Raw genomic sequence first — 16258 nt, 5'->3', positions numbered from 1 at the left:
GGTTCCTAACCACACGATCATACCAAGTGACATCTAATTCAACTACTTCAGCTACATGGATACCTGAATGCGGAGTCCCACAGGGATCCCCCCTCTCACCGACCTTATTCAACCTAATGATGATACCCTTGGTGAAACTACTATTAAACCAAAACCTCAACCCATACATATACACAGACAACGTAACGATCTACATCTCATTCAAACAAGATTTAAAGGAAATTTCCAATGACATCAACCAAAGCCTACATATCATGCACACATGTGCGGACGCATTTCAACTGAAACTCAATGCAGAAAAAAACCAATGTCTAATACTCACCTCGCAACATAACACGAACAAATTCACCACCATTAACACACCAAAATGGAATCTTCCAATCTCGGACACCCTAAAAATTCTTGGAGTTACCATTGACCGGCACCTAACACTTGAGAATCATGTGAAAAACACTACCAAGATGTTCCACTCAATGTGGAAATTAAAAAGAGTGAGACCTTTCTTCCCAAGGACCGTCTTCCGCAACCTGGTACAATCAGTGGTACTCAGTCATCTAGATTATTGCAATGCACTCTACGCTGGCTGCAAAGAGCAAATAATCAAGAAACTTCAGACAGCTCAGAATACTGCAGCTAGACTCATATTCGGCAAATCAAAATATGAAAGTGCTAAACCCCTACAAGAAAAGCTACATTGGCTCCCACTCAAAGAACGCATCACATTCAAAATATGTACCCTAGTTCACAAAATCATCCACGGAGACGCCCCAGCCTACATGTCAGACCTGATAGACCTACCATGCAGGAATGCCAAAAAATCATCCCGCACATTCCTTAATCTTCACTTCCCCAATTGTAAAGGTCTAAAATACAAACTAACACGTGCGTCAACCTTTTCCTACCTGAGCACACAATTCTGGAACACGCTGCCGCGCAACTTAAAAACGCTCTATGAACTAACCAACTTCCACAAAATACTGAAGACCCATCTCTTTAACAAGGCATACCACAAAGACCAACGAATATGAACTCCAATAAAAATATCCAGAACTGCCTTACAATATTTGCTTGTTAAACTACTAGTATGTTCTATCATTATCATGTTTGCTTGTTAAACTACTATTATGTTTTATCATTATCATGTTACCCAAGATCCTTCTATAATGTTAAATGTATATCTTCTTATATGCTTCCACTATTCGTGATGTATTGTAAGCCACATTGAGCCTGCAAAGAGGTGGGAAAATGTGGGATACAAATGCAATAAATAAATAAATAAATAACTCATGTTAGATACAGAAGGTAGTTTACTGCCTCTTTTGTATATCAGGCTGTAAAACTTTGGGATGCTTTGCCATCTGAAATAAGATTGGAATGGGCTCACCTAAGGTTTATGAAATGACTGAAATTTATTTTGTGTATGAAAGTTTTTAATTGCTCATGTAATTTTTATTTTGTTGAACTTTTATAGCTCCGAGATTGTTTTTTTTCCCCCTGTTATATTCATTTGTAATCTGCTCTAAACCTTTTGGGAAGACGTGGACAATAAGTATATGTATTTTATTGTATTGTATTCTGCAAATACTCAATTTACATAGCTTGTATTTGCAAGGGGCCATACATGTGGACAGGGCACTCCTTATGTGCACAATTTGTAGAATATTATAAGAGACATATGTACAGTGTCTCCAGCATTTAGGCATCTGCATTTATACCATCTCTATGGCTGGTTTAAGTGGTTGTACCTAACTTTGACGTTTGTATATAGAAATAACTCTTTTAAAGAATGGACTTCTATAGAATTATCTTTATAATGGAGCTGAATATCTAATCTATTTTCAGCATTTAGAGACTACCTTATCCCCATATTCGATCTAAAGCAGTGTGCAAGAATTAAAAATATGTATTTTTTGAAACACCATAGCCCAGTGGTTCCCAAACCTGGCCCTGGAGACACCCTAGCTAGTCAGGTTTTCAGGATACCCACTGTATGCAAATCTCTCTCATGAATATTCGTTGTGGATATCCTGAAAACCTGACTGGCTGGGGTGCCTCCAGGACCTGGTTTGGGAACTGCTGCTGTAGCCACTGAAAATTGACCCCCTACTTCTCTTACCACTTTGTTTTCCATTTCATAAGATCATGAGAAGTGCTATACTAGGTCAGACCAAAGGTCCATCTAGCTCAACATCCTGCTTCTAGCAGTTACCAAGCCAGGTCACAAGTACCTGGCAGAATCCCAAAAAGTAGCAATATTCCATGCTACCTACCCCTAGGTCTACCTTAACAACAGGTTATGGACTTACCTCCAGAAATTTGTCCAAACCTTTTTCAAACCCAGCTACATAAACTGCTTTTACCACATCCTCTGCCAATGAATTCTAAAGCTTAACTATGCGTTTTGTAAAAAAAAATGTTTTCTCCTATTTGTTTAAAAAGTATTAATATTTAACTTCATTGCTGAAAGCATAAGCAGTAGAGGAGTAGCCTAATGTCATGCAATGGACTGAGAATCAGGGAAACAGGGTTTGATTCTCACTGCAGCTCCCTGTGACCCTGGGCAAGTCACCTAACACTCCATTGCTGCAGGTAAATGGGCGTAGTTTGGGGGAGCGAGGTGGGGCATTGACCCCCCAAACGCAGGGCCAGTGCAACAATACAGGCAGCTCTGCCTCCATCCCACCCTTAGCTCCCCCACCGATAGCTCTCCTCTCTGTTCCTCCCCCCCCCCCCCCCCCCGGGCGCGTTTAACCTTTTTTATTTTCAGTGGCAGCAACAGCAGTAAAGAAGAAAACACTTGGAATCGCCTCCAGCTTCTCCTTTCTCTCACACAGTGTCCTGCCCTCGTGGAGACAGGAAATGCATCATCGCAGAAGGCGGGACACTGTGTGAGGGAAGGAAGAAGCTGGAGGCGATCCCAAGTGCTTTCTTCTTTACTGCCGGCGCTGCCACTGAAAATAAAAAGGTTAAACGCGCCCGGGGGGGGGGGGGGGGAGGAACAGAGAGGAGGGCTGTCGGGGAGCTGAGGGAGAGCAGGAAAAATCACTGGACATGGATGGGAAGGGAGGGCAGGGGGAGAGAAGAGATTGCTGGACATGGAGAGTAGGGGAGGGCAGGGGGAGAGAAGAGATTGCTGGACATGGAGAGTAGGTGAGGGCAGGGAGAGAGAAGAGATCGCTGTACATAGAGAGGAGGGGAGGGCAGGGAGAGAGAAGGGATCACTGGACATAGAGAGGAGGGGAGGGTAGGGGAGAGAAGAGATCGCTGGACATGGAGGAGGGGAGGGCAGGGGGAGAGAAGAGATCACTGGACATGGAGAGGAGAGGAGGGCCGGGGAGAGAAGAGATTACTGGACATGGAGAGGAGGGGAGGGGGAGAGAAGAGATAGCTGGACATGGAGAGAAGAGATAGCTGGTCATGGAGAGGAGGGGAGGGCATGGGGAGAGAAGAGATTGCTGGACAGGAGAGGGGGGGAGGGCAGGGGGAGAGAAGAGATAGCTGGTCATGGAGAGGAAGGGAGGGCAGGGGGAGAGAAGAGCTCACTGGACATGAAGAGGAGGGGAGGGCAGGGGGAGAGAAGAGATAGCTAGACATGGAGAGGAGGGCAGGGGGAGAGAAGAGATTGCTGGACAGGAGAGGAGGGGAGAGCAGGGGAGAGAGGAATTTTGCTGGTTATGGGTGGATGAAGGAGAGGGCAGGGGAGAATGGAGAGTTACTGGACATGGATGGATGAAGGGGAGGGCACGGGAGAGGAGAATTGCTGGACATGGATGGATGAATGAGGGCAGTGGTGAGAGGAATTTTTCTGGATATGGTTGGATAGAGGAGAGGGCAGGGGAGAATAGAGAGTTGCTGGACATGGATAGATGGAGGGCAGGGGCGAGAGGAGAATTGCTGGACATGGATGGGTGGAGGGGGCAGGGGAGAGAGGAGAATTGTTGGACATGGATGGATGAATGGAGGGGACAGGGGAGAGGAAATTTGCTGGATATGGGTGGATGGAGGAGAGGGCAGGGAGAATGGAGAGTTGCTGGACATGGATGGATGGAGGGGAGGGAAGTCAGGAAGGAGATGCACATGGATGGAGGGAAGAGAGAAGAAATGCTGGACATGGATGGAGTGGAGGGCAGTTAAGAGAGGAGAAATGTTGGACAAGGATGGAGGGAAGGAAAGACAAAGGAAGGAGATGAACATGGATGGAGGGGAAGGGAGAGAGGAGAAATGCTGGACATGGATGGAGGGAAAGGAAGACAGAGGAAGCAGATGCACATGGATGGATGGAGGGGAGGGGAGAAATGCTGAATATGGATGGAGGGGAAACTGCTGAATTTAAGGGCTGGATCGGAACACTTTGAGGGCAGATACTGAAACGAGGAAGGATAGGGAGAGGGCTACAGATGGTAGACAGGACACATAGGAGGATGGTGGACATAGTGAGAGAAAAAATATCAAATGGAAAGAAGACGCTGCATAAAACAGAAGACACTGGGACCAAAGCGAATAGAAAAACTAAATGCTCAGACAACAAAGGTAGAAAAAAGTATTTTATTCAGAATTTATTAATTGTAATATGTCAGCTTTTGGAAATTTGCATCTGTGATATTTTGCATGTAAGTTTCAATTTCTCTACTATTGCTGCATGCCGAGTCTAACTTCTTGAGGTAACTTTCCAGTTGAGTATTTTGCCTTCATATTTTTTTATTTCTAGTGCCTTGTGTCATATCTGTTGGCATGTGTTTTTCATGTGTGATAAAGATGCAGTATTCTGCTAGCGTGTAGTATTTGCAGCCCTTTTTGTTTTGTTTTTTTGTTTGTTTCACTAGGTTGTGTACTGGTGTTTTAGAGCCCGGTGTAATTATAGTGCTGCCTTTCCACGCATAAGGTTGTAGTTCGTCCTGTCCTTAGAATTAGTGCTGTTATGGTTTGGTAAGGTTATGAGTCTGTTTTTGCACAAGTTTGTGTATAGTGTTTTGCAGTGGAGAGATTGTGTGTTGGCCTTACTGAGGTGGCATCAAAACATCAGAAAGGGTTTTAGAGCCTAAATCATGACACACTACCTCTTGAAGGATCTACATATAGAGCTTATGCATTTCTAAGGTCTACACTGGCATGGTATGGGAAAGGGGGTGGGGAAATACTACTGGAGAGGAAGAGGGAGTGCTGGGTAAGGAGGAAAGAAGGAAGGAAGGAAGGAAGGGAGAAAGAGCTGGCTTTTTGGGGAATAACCATAATGTATATGTATGAGATATCTCATACATATTCATTATGGTTATTCCCAAAAAAGCCAGCTCTTTCTCCCTTCCTCCATATTAGCATATTCATTTGTGTGTGTGTGTGTATATATATATATATATATATATGCAAATGAATATGCTAATATGCCCCACCCCATCCTTTGCCCCCCCCCCCCAAATGAAACAGTCAAACTACGCCCATGCGCAGGTACAAAACTTAGATTATAGGCCATTACAAATAAAGTACCTGTATATAATATGTAAACTGCTTTTGTTGTACCACAGAAAAGTGGTATACCAAGAATCTAATAAGCAATTGATTCACCTTAATCTGTTTTACTTCACTCAGGATTTTATAAACCTCTATCATAACTCCCCTCAGCTGTCTGTTCTCCATGCTGAAGAACCCTAACCTTGTTAGCTTTTCATTATATGAGAGTTGTTCCATCCCCTTAATAATTTTAGTCACTTTCCTCTGTACCTTTTCTAATTCTGCCATGCAATACTCAATGTATGGTCACACCATGAAATGACAAAGAAGCTTTATAATAGTCTTTGTTTTATTCTCAGTTCCTTTGCACACAGAGCTGAAGATTTCAATGTATTGTTGAAATATCTAGATGATGTATAATGTCATCTAGATATTTTCCCTGGGTGGTGACTCCTACTGTGGAACTTAGCATCATATATCTATAATTTGGGTTATTCTTCCCAATGTGCATCACTTTCCATTTGAATGTCCAGTCTTCCAGTCTCATAAGGTCTTCCTGCAATTTAACAACTTTGAATAATTTTGTGTCATCTGCAAATTTGATCACCTCACTCATCATTCACATTTCCAGATCATTTATAAATACGTTAAAAAGCACTGGTCTCAGTACAGATCACTGAGGCACTTCACTATTCATTCTCCTCCATTCACAGAATTGGCCATTTAAACCTACGCTCTGTTTTCTATCTTTAATCAGTTCCCAATCCATAACAGAATATTACCTTCTATCCCATGGCTTTTTTAATTCCTTGGGAATCTCTCATGAGGGACTTTGTCAAAAGCTTTCTGAAAATCTAGATACACTATCAGGCTTATTTTCGAAAGAGAAGGGCACCCATTTTTCAACACAAATCGGAAGATGGGCGTCCTTCTCCCAGGGTTGCCCAAATCGGCATAATCGAAAGCCAGTTTTGGGCATCCTCAACTGCTTTCCACTTTGGGGACGACCAAAGTTCACAGGGGCGTGTCAGAAGCATAGCGAAGGCGGGACTTCGGCATGCTTAACACATGGGCATCCTTGGCCAATAATGGAAAAAAGAAGGGCGTCCCTGACAAGCACTTGGCCGACTTTACTTGGTCCATTTTTTCTTGCGACCAAGCCTCAAAAAGGTGCCCGAACTGACCATATGACCACCAGAGGGAATCGGGGATGACCTCCCCTTACTCCCCCAATGGTCACTAACCCCCTCCCATCCTAAAAAAAACTTTGAAAATATTTTTTGCCAGTCTCAAATGTCATACCCAGCTCCCTCACAGTAGTATGCAGGTCCCTGGAGCAATTTTTGTGGGTACTGCAGTGCACTTTAGGCAGGCTGACCCAAGCCCACCCCCCCTACCTGTTACACTTGTGGTGGTAAATGTGAGCCCTTCAAAACCCACCACAAACCCACTGTACCCACATGTAGGTGCCCCCTTCACCCGTAAGGGCTATGGTAGTGTTGTACAGTTGTGGGGAGTTGGTTTTGGGTGTTTTGGGGGGGCTCAGCACCCAAAGTAAGGGAGCTATGCACCTGGGAGCAATTTGTGAAGTCCACTGCAATGCCCCCTAAGGTGCCCGGTTGGTGTCCTGGCATGTGAAGCGGACCAGTGCACTACGAATGCTGGCTTCTCCCATGACCAAATGGCTTGGATTTGGTCGTTTCTGAGATGGGCGTCCTCGGTTTCCCTTATTGCTGAAAACTGGGGACGACCATCTCTAAGGTCGACCTAAATGTTGAGATTTGGGCGTCCCTGACCGTATTATCAAAATGAAAGATGGACGCCCATCTTGTTTCGATAATATGGGTTTCCCCCACCCCTTCATGAGGACGTCCTGCGAGGACGCCCTCAGGAAAACTTGGGCGCCCCGTTCGATTATGCCCCTCCACATCAACTGGCTCATCTTTTTCCACGTTTATTCACGCCTTCAAAAAAGGTGGCAAATCGGTGAGGCAAGATTGCTCTTCACTAAATCCATGTTGACTCTGTCCCATTGAACCTTGTTTATCTATGTGTACAGAGTAAATTTGTTCTTTGTAATAGTTTCTACCATTTTGCCAAACAGTGACATCAAGCTTACTGCTCTTTAGTTTCCAGAATCACCCTGGAACACTTTTTAAAAAATGGCATTACGTTGGTCGCTTTCCTTGATAGTCTCCCTAAACTTTTTATCTTTCTTTGACCTGGTTGACCATCAGCTCCTCCTTGCCCAGCTTAATGAACTAGGAATGGGAAGCCAGGCCTTGAGGTATAGTAAGATGTTGGAAGCAAAATGTGGCGGTGACTTTGGGCAAGAGTATTTGAAAACAAGGGTCATTGCCAGACATACTTCTACATTTGTGTCCCACAAACGGCAAAAGATAAACATGGATTCAGCAACTCCAGTATCTGGAAACAAAGACAGATGAAGATCAAGTCTTCCTTTTGTGTATCACTATTATGATATGTTCCAAGTGAGGGTGCTGTGCATCTTAAGGGGAGGGGAAGACATCTTTTAATTTTGATAATGTAATAATGATAGGTAATCTTAAACTACATTTAGAAGACCATTCTAATCGAAATGTGTTGCAATTTATAATATTTTTAGAGTCTTTAAATTTGATTTTGGATCCTGGGTTGCCTACACATGAAAAAAGCCACAAACTAGATTTTGGGGCCTATTCTGGATCACTTGCACTGGGAACCATTAATTTGGTCAGACCACTTTTACTTTTGTTTTATATTTAAAAACTTTTAATGTATATTTTAATTCAGTCAGAGAAGATACAGTTAAACTGTGGAGAAGCAAGGTTGAACTGTGTCGGTTTTGGCACTTGGTCTTGCCTAGATTGAAAGATGAATCGTACAACTATGAACTTAGTTTGTGGGAATAATGTTATTAATAGTGTTCTCAAAGATAAGGCTCCTTTCAAAGTGAAAAAAGTTAGGAAAGTGAGTAACCGTTGGTTTTGTGAAGTCCTTACAGTTATAACAAGATCTTGCAGAAGGTTAGAGCACATATGGAGGAGAACTAGGATTATTTCAGTTTATTTCAATTGGAGGAGAGAAGTAAAGGAATATAAGTTCCACGTAACTCAAGCAAAAAGATATTTTTTTAGTTGAGAAATTAGTAATTCAGATAATTCTTCTTAAGCTCTTTTTAAAGTATATGAAAACTTGACTAACACCGATGCTATACTAATGATTCCTAAATCCTTACAACCTAAGGCAGAAGAATTAGCACAATTTTTTTCAGGACAAAGTAAACAAAATTAGAGAGTCTTTTACAGAGTTTCATTTGCATATCCCTGAAGTTTTATCTTTTAATTTACAAGTGGATAATGTTTCTGTAGATAGAATGTGGGAAACGATTGAGAGGGTCTCTGCAGAAATGGTTAAGCCAGCGGCGGTCAGCGTTTTTTAAAATGCTGATTGTTGCTGGCTAAAGTATCCCACGATATTCAGTGCTGGGCCATGTTTGGGTTTCGGCACTGAATATCGGGATTAATTTTTGCAGGCTGGACGCTGGCAATTATGTGGGCCTAGCCGATATTGAGCCTGGGCCACATAGCAGTTATGCGGCCCTGGCTGAATATTGGGCCAGGCTGGGCCCGCATAACTTTTTCTGTGTTTAAAAAAAAAAGCCCCAGAGTCCCCTCTTGCTCCTCCCATCAATATCTGAATATTGGTCCGGCACCCGTACAACTTTTTTTTCCCTCTGCCCAGCCTGCATCAAGACAACCCCCAGGAAAACCCTCACCCCCCCCCCCCCCCCCAGCTGTACAGGTAGGCCTCGGGCCTACCTGTATCCCTGGTGGTCCAGCGGGGTTGTTGGGGGCAAAAATGCTGCCCCTTCACTCCTGCCCCTTGTGGCACCTCTCTAAAATGGCTGCCACGACCTCTTACGGGCAGCTCACGGTACTACATGACATACAGCAAAATGCCACAACAAGTCATGGCAGCCATTTTAGACCAGCAGCGCAAGGTGCCTACCTGTACGGCTGGAGAGGGGTGAAAGTCTTCCTGGGGGTTGTCTTGATCAATGCTGGGTCGGAGAAAAAAAATGTTATACGGGTGCCGGACCAATATTCAGAGCCGGCACCCGCATAACTAAGCAGCCTTATTTAGGACAGCTCTTGAGCTGTCCTGGCTGCTCCCTAGTGCTGCTCCCAGCACTGCCCTTGACCTGCCCACTTTTTAGTTGGGCTGTCTGAAGGGATATTCATTGGCACTCTCCAGTTAAGCATTGCTAAATATCTCCACCTAGGTGTCAGAACTAGAGAGTTGCACGGGGACAGAAATCTTACCCATCCCCGCCCGTCCCCGCTGGAATCTTACCCGTCCCCACCCATCCCCACTGGAATCTTACCCATCCCCACCCATCCCCGCAAAAATTTAAACCATCCCAACCCGTCCCCGCAAGAATTTAACCCATCCCCACCCATCCCCGTAAGAATTTAACCCATCCCCGTAAGAATGTAATAGTACATAAAAGAAAGTTCCAGTCAGCTCCCTCAGTCTCTCTCTGGATTTGAGCCACAGCGTTGTAGACAAGGAAGGAACGGAAGTTGGAAGTTGGAACACTCTGGTGCGCACATGTAAGACTTGTCTCCAATTCACTTGCACTCTGTGCTGAGAGGTCGCCACATGCACGTGCCAGTAGGTCAGGTGACATCTGATTCTCGTGCCTGTGTCAGAGCTGAGGTCTGTGCACCAGCCTGGTAGCAAAGAGGATTAATAGTAACATAGTAAGTGACAGCAAATAGACCTGAACGGTCTATCCACTCTGCCAATAGTCACACTCATGATCAATTCATCATTAAATCAACGAGTGTGATATTATATACTTGATTATGGTCTTTCTTTCGTGTTTCTGGAACAAAGACCACAGAAGTCTATCTGGCCCCATCCTTATGTTCCAACTGCTGGAGTTGCCATCGAAGCCCACTCCAGCCTATTCATGTTCTCATTTGTGGGACACAGACCATAAAAGTCTGTCCAGCACTGTCCTCATGTTCCAGCCACTGAAGTTGCTGTCTAAGCCCTTTCCAGCCCATCCTACACCAGATTGCCATGTATGAGACACAGACCATACAAGTCTGCCAGGTATCAGCCCTAGTTCATCACAGCCAGAGTCGCCATCTAAGCGTCACTTGACACATCCACACACATGCAGCCATTTAAGGTTAGGTTTTTTATAACTTTCATTTTCTAATTAGAGATCCTCTGTGTTCATCCCATGCCTTTTTGAATTCCGTCATCATTTGTGACTCTACCACCTCCTTAATGGAAGACTTTCCACATTTATGCTGTTAAAGCAAGGAGGAAGAGGAGGAGGAGGAGGAGACAGCACTCAAAGAAATTGGTATTCGGTAGATGAGAGGCTGGTGCAGGTGGAGCTTACAATTCCACGGGAAGCCCATAGAACTGGTTCCATCCCCGCGGGAACCCCGCAGGAACTGACTCCGTCCCCGCGGGAACCCCGCAGAACGGCTTCCATCCCCGCAGGAACCCCGCAAGAACTGCCTCCGTCCCTGCGGGAATCCCGCGGGTTCCGCGGGATTCCCGCGGGGACGGAAGCCGTGCAGCTCTCTAGTCAGAACGCAATTTAACTGGGCATGAGAGGCTCCTGCCCGCTTGAATCGCTTTGACCTATGTGTCTAGACGTTCAAAGAAATCATATTTTTAAAATGTTTTTCCATCGTATTTGCTGAACGTTGTGCCACTGGGTATGCTGAATTGATTAACTGGATTCACAATTATTAGAATTAAGAAAGAGGAGATTGCCCTTGAATCAGCAAGAAACATGGGACAGACCATTGTTAAGATGGGAAATGGCAGAAGGATCAGAGACATGACACAGGATTTGAATATCTTCTGCATAGCAGAACGGTGTGGAGGAATAGTCTTGAATAATCGTAAGAAGAGGGACTAGAAAGATGTTAAAAAGGGTAGGGGCAAGGATAGAACCTTGAGGGAGCCCAGAGTGAAGTGGGTTTCTGCCAGGTACTTGTGACCTGGATTGGCTACTGTTGGAAGCAGGATACTGGTCTAGATAGACCATTGGTTTGACCTAGTATAGCTATTCTTATGTTCTTATGGGAGAAGTTGAGGTGCATTTGAAATTGAGTTGATAAGTGCAGTCAGTGAGGTAGCTGGAGAACCAGGAAACAATTGTACCAGCAATACAGATAGATTGCAGATGGCAAAGCAGTCTCCCAGATGATTCCATACAACCTGGGAAAAGGGGATTGCCAGTCTATATTGAGATAACTGAGGCTGATGAAATCCTTTTTTCCTGGCCAATGTTTATCTAGAGAGTTATCAAGCCTTGAAGGCCATATAAGGCCGTAGAAGAACTCAGCTCAGCATTATCTATTTGATTCATCTCTGAGTTTCATTGCCTGCTACTGGACCTGTTCCAGCTATCGTCTAAAGACATTTTCAGGCAATGGCGTAGCTACGTGGGGCCTGGGCCCCTGTAGATTTGGCCCTGGACCCCCCCTGATGTCAGAAACAGAAGGAAGCCTTTTGTGAGAAGAAGAGGACCTCGGCTGGCGGGGGTTAGGGTCCCTGCCAGCAAAGGTAGGCGACGGCGGGTTAGCAGCGGGAGGGGGGTCGAGAGGGTCGGCGGCAGGGGGGGCAAAGTCGGCAATGGGGGGGGGGGGGCTAAAATGTGCCCCCTCCCCTCGGGCTCTGGACCCCCCTCCCGCCGAAGTCTGGCTACGCCCCTGTTTTCAGGTCATATAGTTTAAGAGCTGAGATCAGTAGGTAGTAGGTAGGTAGCTGGCTTTATCAGGAATTGTGTGTTTAAATCAAGGGCGTTGTGCTTGTAACATTGGTTGTAAGTATTAGTGCTAGGAATTGTAAGGGTTTAAGGAATCTTTTCTTCTGTATTGCTGTGTAAATAAACCTTAATCTATCATAGTCCTCTACTAGTCTGACAGTTTCATTAACAGAAAATAAGAGCTTTGTAAGTCCAGGACCTATTTTGTTGTGTCCAATCCCTAGATGTGATTTATTCTTACCTTTTTCTTACCGCACTGTTTCGTACCCCTCCCAGTTTGTGCATTTGTCCACAATAGGGTAAGAGATGTGGAGCAGCATTTTAGAAAGGATGTTCAAATCAGAATTTACAGACATTCAAATATTTGAAAGGTAGTAATTTACAAACTAACCTTTTTCCAGAGACAGGAAGGTGGTAGAACGAGAGGGCATGAATTGAGGTTGCAGGGGGACTGACTCAGGAATAATGTCAAGAAATACTTTTTCGTGGAGAGGGTGGTAGATACCTGGAATGCCCTCCAACAGGAAGTGGTGGAGTTGAAAACATAACAGAATTCAAAAATGCATTGGATAAACACAAAGGAATCTTGTATAGAAAGCAGGGAACCAAAGAAGGTTAGCGGTGACACCAGTAATTGGGAAACAACGTCAGTGCTGGCCAAAAATTAACCAGATTTTCAATGCCGGTCACAGGAAACGTCCTAACATTGACTATCCGGGTTTAACACTGACTGTGGGAGTTAGCCGAGCTAACTCCCACAATCTGAATATTGACGCCAAGGAAACTAGTCCTTTTTCAATAGAAAGGAGACTCTGGAAAGAGGGGTCCTAGGAGTAATCTGAGGAACTGTTTTCTTTCTGGAAAGATTGGTGGATGTGTGGCATGGAGGGGAATAATTGAACGGCGCTGGCGAAATAGATTGCTCGCGATCTATTTTGGCGGCGTCGCAAACAGCTGGCCGTAACTGTATTATCGAAAAAGATGGCCGGCCATCTTTTCTTTCGATAATACGGTTTGGCCCGGCCAAATGCCAGTGTTCGCCGGGTTTGAGATGGCCGGTTTTGTTTTTCAACAATAATGGAAAAAAATGCCAGCGATCTCAAACCTGGCGAAATCCAAGGCATTTGGTCGTCGGAGGAGCCAGCATTTGTAGTGCACTGGTCCCCCTGACAAGCCAGGACACCAACTGGGCACCCTAGGGGGCACTTCTAAAAATTAAAAAAATATATACAAATACCTCCCAGGTGCATAGCTCCCTTACCTTGGGTGCTGAGCCCCCCAAATCCCCCCCCAAAACCCACTCCCCACAACTCTACACCACTACCATAGTCCTTATGGGTGAATGAGGCACCTACATGTGGGTACAGTGGGTTTTAGGGGGGTTTGGAGGGCTCAACACTTACCACCACAAGTGTAACAGGTAGGCGGGTGGATGGGCCTGGGTCTGCCTGCCTGAAGTCCACTGCAACCAACAAAAACTGTTCCAGGGACTTGCATACTGCTGTCAGGGAGCTGGGTATGACATTTGACATTTTAGTGTGGGAGGGGGTTGGTGACCACTGGGGGAGTACGGGGAGGTCATCCCCCATTCCCTCCGGTGGTCATCTGGTCAGTTGGGGCACCTTTTTGAGGCTTGATTGTGAAAATAAAAGGACCAAGTAAACCCGGCAAAATACTGATTAACTCCGCTTTTTTTCCCATTATCCGCTAAAGCCGACCATCTGGTAGCCACGCCCATGTCCACCCATGTCCTGCCTTCACTACACCGCCGACACGCTCCCTTGAACTTTCGTTGGTTCGGCAACGGGAAAGCGGCAATGGTGTCAAAAAAGCAGCTTTCGATTATACCGATTTCGCCGCTTTTGAGAGATCGCTGGCCATCTCCCGATTTATGTCGGAAGATGCCCGGCAATCACTTTTGAAAATAAGCCTGATAGTCTCCCAGTGGTGGTGGAGATAGAAAAATATTTAAAAAATCATGGGAGAAGCACAGAGGATCTTCTGGAGGGAGATGAAGGGATTGTAGAGATGGATGAGCAAACTGGCTAGAACATAAAGTCCTTTGCTGCAACCATGTTCTGTCTATATTTCTGTTTTTTAGTTGTCGGTTAATGGAGCTGCAATTTGGATTAATTGCTTCATTGGTATCATTACTGTCATTGCTCTGTGGCCTGTCGTAATCATGTTTACCCAAGTCAAGGTCCTTCTCAGTTGTAAGAAGATTATCCCTAAGTTTGCACTCTACCAGGTAAGAAGTTTAAAAGCTTCATTAATTTAAATTCTGTTCAATTGATTTATTATCATTTATGTTACTAGCCAAATGCATCCATTTCTTTCTCCTGTATGAAAGTTCCCTGATCTGCCACTTAGCATGGCATCAATATTGGTAAGCATTCAAAAACATTATCTGGAAAGCGCTAATTATAATGTTTTTGAATTTATGTTGAATTGTAATTGGTGCTGTTTGTATAATTGGCAATTGTTTGAAGAATATATATATATTTTTGGATATGATTGTTTGAAGAAGCACTTTTGGGATAGTTATGGGACACAAGAGCGCAGTATAATCTTCTGGATGGAAATATACAAGATTTTTGTTTTCTTGTTAAATGGATTATTGTGTTAGAGAAGTTTATGTGCAATGATTGAAAGGAGGAACACAAAGCAATGATTGCAAAAGTAATGTGGTCATTGATCTGAACACATACTACTTTTAAATTTGCCTTTCAATTTGTTTTTAACGTTTTTGCAGATTTGAGTTCTCCCCAGCTCAGTGTGCTGCAGTGGCTAAGAAAGAAAATAGAATGTTAGGTAACATTAGGAAAGGAATGGAAAACAAAAATGAAGATGTTATAATGCCCTTGTATCGCTCCATAGTGCGACCGCACCTCGAATATTGTGTGCAATTCTGGTCACCACATCTCAAAAAAGATAAAGTGGAATTAGAAAAGGTGCAGAGAAGGGCAACAAAAATGATAAAGGGGATGGGATGACTTCACTATGAGGAAAGGCTAAAGCGGATAGGGCTCTTCAGCTTGGAGAAAAGATGGCTGAGGGGGGAGATATGATAGAGGTCTATAAAATAATGAGTGGAGTGGAAAGGGTAGATGTGAAGCGTCTGTTTACTCTTTCCAAAGATACTAGGACTAGGGGGCATTTGATGAAGCTACAAAGTAGTAAATTTAAAACAAAGCTGAGAAATTTTTTCTTCCCTCAACATGTAATTAAACTCTGGAATTCGTTGCCAGAGAATGTGGTAAAGTTGGTTAGCTTAGTGGGGTTTAAAAAAGTTTTTGGATGGCTTCCTAAAGGAAAAGTCCATAGACCATTATTAAAATTGACTTGGGGAAACTCCACTGTTTATTTCTGGGATAAGCCAGGGGCGTGGCCGGACAGCAGATTTTGGGTGGGCCTAGTCAAGAAGTGAGTGGGCACCAAGTGTTATCCCCCCCCGAATGTGATGAGAAGCTTAGACTGCTGAAGTGGAGAGCAGCGTTTTCAGCACCATCAGGGGGAGGTCTTCAGCTGGTGGAGCTTGGTATCCCCACTAGCTAGCACTAAATGGGTGGGCCTGAGCCCTAAGTGGATGGTCCCCTGCCCACCTGTGGCTACGCCACTGGGATAAGCAGAATAAAATGTTTTATAGTTTTTTTGGGACCTTGCCAGGTATTTGTGACCTGGATTGGCCACTGTTGGAAACAGGATGTTGGGCTTGATGGACCTTTGGTCTGTCCCAGTATGGCAATACTTATATGTACTCATATTTACTTTGCAGTTTTGTCTGTTGGGTTATAAATAAACATATATATTGAATTCTTTTCATATTCCCCTTTTTGTAGAAATCCAAATAGTGCCAGGACAGACCATAGGTGGACCTAGGGCTGTCCCAGATCTGGATAGCTTCAATATTTATTCCACTATCCAGATAGCTTAATTTAAGACAGCAAAATGACTGACCTAAGCTATCCAGATACATTATCTGGATAATGGACTGAGTGATAATTGTGC

At 44.4% G+C, this 16258-nt stretch overlaps 1 protein-coding gene across 1 annotated transcript in view; it reads left to right on the top strand.

Moving 5' to 3' along the window:
- The window catches only part of LOC115468164 (organic solute transporter subunit alpha-like), a 107948-nt gene that overhangs the window by 53259 nt on the left and 38431 nt on the right, over positions 1-16258 (top strand). The window contains exon 6 of the mRNA XM_030199708.1: positions 14352-14498. Within this exon, the coding sequence (XP_030055568.1) occupies positions 14352-14498 (147 nt within the window). The remainder of the gene's footprint in view (positions 1-14351; positions 14499-16258) is intronic.

This window comes from Microcaecilia unicolor, chromosome 4 (genome assembly GCF_901765095.1).
Source record: "Microcaecilia unicolor chromosome 4, aMicUni1.1, whole genome shotgun sequence".
Classification (NCBI taxonomy): Eukaryota; Metazoa; Chordata; class Amphibia; order Gymnophiona; family Siphonopidae; genus Microcaecilia; species Microcaecilia unicolor.
The sequence above is the reverse complement of the archived record's forward strand: the minus strand, read 5'-3'. Positions and strand labels throughout refer to the sequence as shown.